The 7455-nt window shown below is 48.9% G+C and overlaps 1 protein-coding gene across 1 annotated transcript; it reads right to left on the reverse strand.

The window, feature by feature from the left end:
• Nucleotides 1–833: 833 nt before the first annotated feature.
• Nucleotides 834–5387, reverse strand: LOC123181732 (protein trichome birefringence-like 28). Its single transcript, XM_044594056.1, has 6 exons — nt 4936–5387; nt 4475–4842; nt 3310–3481; nt 2217–2416; nt 1937–2098; nt 834–1573 (listed from the first exon to the last, which is right to left on the reverse strand). The coding sequence occupies exons 1-6, from the start codon at nt 5095–5097 to the stop codon at nt 1189–1191; spliced, it is 1449 nt and encodes a 482-aa protein (XP_044449991.1). The 5' UTR covers nt 5098–5387; the 3' UTR covers nt 834–1188.
• Nucleotides 5388–7455: the final 2068 nt, after the last annotated feature.

Raw genomic sequence — 7455 nt, forward strand, 5'->3', positions numbered from 1 at the left:
TCTTAAATAAAGCATGAACAGAAAAATATGATCACGGATAATAATATAGCATTACAAGTTTAGACATGGAACAAACATTTGGTACATCAACTATGTCATTCCCAAAAGTATCACACATCACGAGTAGAAGTGTTCGAGCATCAACATGAAGTCAACAAGAGCATAGAACTACTCTTCATCAAATTACACAGATTGCCCAGGCATTGGTTTGACAAAGAGGATAACCTCATCACCTCCATGGTGGCGTGGTGGATCACGAAGAACAGCCTGTCTCCAACTGCCAATTTGGACAAGGAAAGTAAATCCTTCAGCCATTCATATGAGACGTCCATCTTTTTCTGACGTCGAGTATATCGATCATATATGAGCATTAGGAAACATAATAATTCTCATTTCACCATATGGATTTGATCAGGAAGGACACGACTAGCGAGTCTCTGTTGCAATAAGAAACAAATAAAGTTATTACCAGCAGTTCTTTTTAACGTTGGTCTCGGCCAGAGTGTGCATTAGTATCTTGTACGGTCCAGAACTTAGTTCATGTGCGTACATTCGCACAAGCGTTTCAATATTGTCAACAGAAATGACGACTTGCTCATCTAAGTTGTATCCACTCGATGCCACATGGACCAGATGCTCAACGCCATTGATGTCCAACCTGAATGCCAAGGTGTAGCGCACTGAACAAAAGGTAACTTTCGGGAAGGGGTTATTTTTGGGTCGTTTTAACGCATTCGACACAGAAGATTTTAATGACGGTGATGTAGTAGAGAAGTGCCGGTACGCATCTGTTATCACACATCAGTGCAGTCTATGCTGCGCAAGCTCTTGAATATTGTTACAGCCCAAAAGGTTAAATATTCTCATGAAAAGAGTTTGATGAAAAAAAAAATATGTACAAGTATCAACTGAAATAAGATTCTTTTCAGATGAAAAGCATCGAAGCATTCCTCTTAAATAGTCACACTCAGAGCGAGCAGACGGTATAATAACTCTCAGGCCATCTTGGTTGTTTATAGCTACAGTTTGCTATCCTGCGAGCGTACCTTCGAGCCAATCTCCCCAGGTGAACCAACAGCATAGATTTCTAGACCTAGAAAAAATATATATATTGTATGGCCGCAATTACCATCTTACGTACTAACGGGAACTAGCAGATTTGGAGGAGATATATATATATATGCATTGTCATCTTGCAGATTGATTCTCAATCTGCCGCTGTAGAGGGCTCGACACAATGTGGCCGTAAATGAACTCGTTCCATGTGTCCGGCAAGCCAGGGAGGCACCAGTGGATGCAGTCGGCGAACTTGCGTGGGTTGGCCTGCTGCTCCTTTGTCAGGAGCTTACCCTGCCGCAGCGTGTGCACAGATGTGTGTGCGTCCTTGCGGATCTCCGACAATGCGGTTATGTTGATGAAGTGCACGGGCACCTTCTTCATCGCCTTCGTCACTTCATGAGATTCCGTGAAAAGATCCCAGTCAGTGCCTACATCCAGTGTTTTTGTGTAATTTAGCACTGGTTGTGTCTCAGAGAAGCATTTTATGTTGTCAGGGCTGCCCCAGCCTTCACTCCTGTAACAAGTCAACCATTGTTCATCAGCCCGGTACCCTTATACTAAGATTCGTGCCGAAACAATAGTACAAGGTCTAAAAGTTAACACAGCATCACATCATGTGCACTACCAACATCTTCGCTTTCATCCTAATAACACTGTTGGGGAATATTTGCAGCAAGAAACAGTCAATGAGTTTTAATTAAATACAGTCAGTTTCATGATGTTCTAGGATTAGCCGAAGAATCTTCATGTATGCAGATAACATGGAATTTTAATTAAAGATGGCCAGCTTCATGATGTTCTAGGATCACCCTAAGAATCTTGATATATGCAGCAGATATGAATTATGTGTGCATTTGCAGGGGCAAAGAAAGCTTACTGCATATGTACTGGTGAAACACTCATGAATAAGACCATTGTCCTTTTGGGATCTACATTCTCTTCTACCCATCCAGACCATGTCTCGAGGATCTGTCGGTATGCAACCACACGATCCAATTCATCGTACTTAACCGGTTTCCTTGTGAAGGATCCATCAGGCCTGTAGTCAAAATAACATGTGTAAGAATACCATGATGTTGCACATTACTCTCAAGGTTGGGTAGGCAAACTGGTTTAATGTTCATAAGGATTGAGACTTGATTATAACAGTTACTCACACAATTTTCATCTTTGGGGTGTTCATCCACCAAATGTAAGTGTTGAAGATCAAATAGTCCACCCCTATCCAATTTGCTGCATGCTTGGCGATCGATGTTGGCGTGATCATTCGGTCGGTGATGCTATGGATGTCTGGATCATCTGAGTTCGACTCAACTAGGAAAGGAGCCCAATAGAACTCAATCGTTGCATTGTACTCCTGAAATATTCCATGTAATTCACGTGTCAAGACATACGATAGAATATTCGAGAGTCAATAGTCATCAGACCACAGTTAGGGGAAGTAGAGATCACAGAAGACAAAATTTTGAGGTGCAACCCTTCAATACGGTTCATTAATTAATCGTGATCTATGAAGGGCTAAATGATTCAGACAATCCAACGAATGTTTCGCTGCATCCTATTTGAAACACTATGCAAATCATAATGAACTTTTTTCAAATAGGCTCACAGTTTTGAAATAACCGGATGGCTCTAGTTCTAGGAGAACATACACAAAGAAAATAGCAGAACGGTACCCAGACTGGGTCAGGACAGTCTCAATTATGTGCCCCGAGGGACCTATTATATAGCAGCCACTATACCCCATAACCCCATTCACATGACTTCCCATAATCCCATAGATTATTTTATATCCTCTACAGTACCAGGCTACACCTTGATTGCAAGAAGTGAAGAAATACACACATCCGTGCACTATGCATCATCATCTAGTCTGCCACCACTTACAAGCTGCTGCGCTCGGTTCAAGCAAACTCCTGCATCTCCCACATGCACAAGAACATTTTTCAAAAACTCATGTTTGTAAGGGTCAAGTATGAATGGATGGAACTGCTAACACGTTTAGGCATTACTATCCTTTTTGGAATACAAAAGAACAACTAACAAAATAATAATATGTAACCACAAAAATATTGACCCAGTGGCTTGGCTGGTTGGGTCACTGGCCGGACTTTAAAAATTATGCTTGTACAATCACTATCATACCAAGCTGCTGCTAGTCAAATCATTAGTACTACTGTTTCCTCAGACCTCTATTGGGAGAAAAACAAAGTGAGGTCAGAGAGAAGTAGATATTGCGCAAATACTTACATTAAGGCGGAACACATTTAGAGATCCATTCTTGACAAGCTTTTTCTTATCCCATGGAGCCACAGACTGGACCAGGCACACCATGGACTCCCACTGGTTCCTGTTCAGTGAATCCCCCACAAACATCATTCTTTTGTTCCTTAGCTTCTCAAGAAGCAACTTAGCATCGAACCTGATAGAAAAAAAATATATAAAAAGATCAATTCAGCACCAAAAACCATCAAATTCTATGAACATTGAAGGATCGCATATAAACCTGCTCTGACGTTTTTCTTAGATATGTTCATTCAACAAGATTGTACAAGATGAACTTGGTTGACCTAACTTTCAATACAAATTTTGCGGAAGGCAGTGTCTTTAGTACACTAACGTTGATACAATTCACTTAAATCGATAGGGCAATACGTTCAGAAAGTGCTATATTAAGTTATTAACTCTAAACTGCTCCAGTTATGTACACAAAATGGTTATAAGTTTGCAAAGCTTACAAGCTGATGTCATGTTAGACAACAACTCCTATTTGCTTTCAGATTCCAAACCACTCTGTACCATACCCCTCTGGCCCTCTCCCCCTCACCCAACAACTTGTTGTAACAAAGGGAACTTCTCTACCAACCATTAAATAGCTTAATGTATTTAAAGAAAGACCATATAGATTATCAATGAGTGCAGCCTCTTCTCTTCTTCCATTATGTCACCTAACCAATTAAAGGACCCCCTATACCAATCTTAGTTAACAAGAAACACCGGTAATGAATCAGGTGCACCAAACGTTTTCTCTGTAATTATAATGTGAACAGCCACATGCCTTGATGAAACTTTGAACTAACTGACAAGGACAAAACCATGGTTTGGTACCACATAATTGTTTCATCGTCATGAACACCCATTATACCATGAGTGTATTTTCGGTAGACTTGGATTAGAAAGGAAGAGAAACATGCCAGAAATGATCTGGCCGCTTCCAGCCGGCCATACGATTATAGGGAGCACGCGTAAACTCTCACTTTCCAGTTAACGAAAGCACACTACCCACCTTTGTCTTTAGAACCAACCAGCGGCCATTGCGTAGCGCGTACACATACACGCATGAACACGTTTTGAATGTATCTAGAAAAGATGGAGAAGGCACAGGGAATACATACAAAGAAACAAATAAGCATACCTTGGGAGGTCGCAGGCATCAGGCTGCCACCGCCACTTCTGGTACTCGTCGCTGCGGCGGCCGTTGCGCATGCAGGTGACCTGCTCCGTGAGGAACTCGCAGTCGGACTCCTTGTACATGGGCGCGTTCTCCTCGTCGTGCACCCACCTCCCCTTGTACATGTCGCAGGTACCCTGGCCTCCTTCCGCCACCACTTCCTTCAGGACTCCCGTCTCCGGTGAGGACCCGTCCTCTGCCGTCCCGAGGTTAGACTTAGAGACCCCCTCCGCCCCAAGCCGCGGGGGCGGGTCGGTCCGATCCGTGGCCGCCCCCGCTGACTCCACTGCCTGCGCCGGTGTGGCGCGCGGGCCAGCCCCCGCCGGCGCCTCCTGCAGGGTTTATTATTCCCGATTAGGCCGAGCCCGCGAGCAAGGCGCACACAGAGCGGCCGCCGCCCAGCTGGTTACAAGAGTGGTGCTTACCCTGTTGTAGCCGCTGTGGCGGCGCAGCGAGGCGGCGATGTGGGCGCTGTCGTAGAGGACGGAGACGGCGAGCAGCACGGCGAGCGCGAAGACCGCGGCGATCTGCGCCCGCCGGCTGGGCACGCCGAGCGGCACCCCGGCCTTCCGCCGCGGGATCCGCATGGCCGCCGCCGCCGCCGTGGTGGTAGAGACCGCCAAGCCGACCGCTAGCTCCTCGCCCCGCACCGACTCCCCCAATCAGCTCGGCGCCCGCGCGCGCAGCAACCGAATCAATCAGGCGAGGAAGGAAGGACGGCAGGCGAGCAGAGCAGAGCAGAGCAGCGCAGCGCAGAGCGGGCGGGGAATCTGAGGAGAGCGAGCGAGCGAACTCTGCTTTCGTCTCTCCTCCCGCTTCCGAGAGAGAGAGCGGCAGAGCAGAGAGAGACAGGGGGAGATAGAAGGGGAGGAGAACAGGCGGCTGGGCACGTTCTTCTATGGAGCGAGGGGAGGGGAAGATGACAAGCAAGGGACGGGGGCGGGCCCGGCCCTCCGTGTGGGCCTTGACTAGTAGTCCTATAGCTTAGTTAAGGAAAGAGCCATTTCTGAAGGGGAAAAAAAAAAGAGGAAAGAGCCGAAGCAGCAACGGAGGGAGATGGCCCCAAACGCACGGCAGCCTCGAATCTTCCCCCTTTCTCCACCGTGGTTAACCTCGAATTTCTAATCTAATCTTCGCTTTTTTCTCTCACTCTCGTCGGTTGAGCTAGACCGGCCGCGAGCGGCTAACCGACGGACGGACGGACGGACGGTCAAACCAAGCCACGACGGCAGGTGACGGCGAGCTTGTTTTTAGGGAGCTTTGGATGAGCCTGCTTCTGCCTGCCAGCGCCTCCCCCTCCTTCCACGGCGCGTATGACGCGTCGACCCTTGGCACCTTATTACCCACCAGCCATTAGTGGGACGTGCACAAAATCCATTCTCGCTCGCTCTGGGATAATTCTCCATGGTGGTAATTTTCTGAAGTGATTAGGAGCGATAGGGTAGGGTTAGGGTGGTTGGACAGGCTACGGCCATGTTAATGCATGGGCGCAGGAGTCGGTCGGGAGGCGCCTTCTTTCTCGTACCGTCTCGCTCGCTCACGTGGCCGCCGGTGCGCGCGTCGTCGCTAATGGCGATGATCCGCGTTCACGACACGCGCAGAACCGGGAGGAAAGCGTAGCCTGCACGCCTCCCGACGGCCGAAAAGGAGCGGCCGGGTCGCTCTTTGTCTTTGGAGCAGGACAGGTCGCCCTTGCCCCCACCGCTGTGCCTTCATCCTTTGCTCGGTCATCATCTCTCGGATGAGATTTGGGTGGCTGCTAATGCTGGCCAAGCTTGACAGTACGCGGTCATTAACTCGGCCGGGCGGGTACGGTACTGCTGCTACTACTCTAATGGTGGCACTAAAGGCTAGAGCTAGGGTTTATACGGTGGAATCTGACGGACGGCCATGTGGTAATAATACGCGATCACGTTCGTCGTTTAAGTATGTTGGCGGGACCCTTGTCTGATTCCTCTTTACTGTACTGCCCTCGTAGCCGTGGAAAGGTATACGGGCCCTGGTGAACAGCGGCGCCCCCCTGAATCATGCGAGTAATGCTGCGGGCCGCCTACCTACGAGTGACTCTGCTAAACTAGGCCACCGATTGATTACACATAGCCATGGCATGGGGCACGCTGCTGCTCCCTCTGCTCCGCTCAATTGTTTCGCCGATCTGGGGCGCACAAGCAGGGGCGTGCCCATGCCAAATTGCCAATGCAAACCCCATGCCCGTGTTACGGTCGGACGCGGACGCAGGCCACGGCGAGGGTACACCGTACAAGATGTGGGTGGGGAGGATCTACGGACGCGCCAACGAAATAAAGGATTTTACTCGTACGAGCATTATTGGTGCCATAAATTTTGATGAAGTCTTAGGCCATCTTCAATGTTAGAAGGGAGAGCGAGGGATTGTTGCGGAATATAATGGATGTATTATTGAGCCTCGAGGGCGGTATATATTGAGTACAAGACTTGGAGGGCAAGACGCCTCTTCTGGAGATAAGGTAGGAGACGGATTACAAATCCTAGACTACCAAATACAAGTATCCCAAATATATCTCTAACATCCCCCCGCAGTCGTAGCGGTAGCGTTGCGAACAACAGGAGCGTCGCGGACGGTCAGACTGGAGAGAATAGCAGCCGACGGACTGACATCCCCCCGCAGTCCTAGCAGGAGCGTCGCGGACGGTGTCGCGTCGCGGACGCGTTGACTGTAGAGGAAGCCGACGAGTGGCTCAAGCAGATGATAGCCCTTTGTGCCGATGTCGATGTAGCCGAGAGCGGAGGGTGGTGTAGCCGTGGTCGAGGTGAGAACGCCGGGGTCGATGTCGAGTCGGGGTAGCCGGTGTCGAGGGAGTCGCCGTGGAGCCGCGGGCGCAAGGGGGCGCCGAGTTAGCATGGGCGCAATGGTGTCGAAGTAGGGGTGTGCCGGGAAGAAAATGTTGTTGACGACGCATCGCGCC

Source organism: Triticum aestivum, chromosome 1D (assembly GCF_018294505.1).
Source record: "Triticum aestivum cultivar Chinese Spring chromosome 1D, IWGSC CS RefSeq v2.1, whole genome shotgun sequence".
Lineage (NCBI taxonomy): Eukaryota > Viridiplantae > Streptophyta > Magnoliopsida > Poales > Poaceae > Triticum > Triticum aestivum.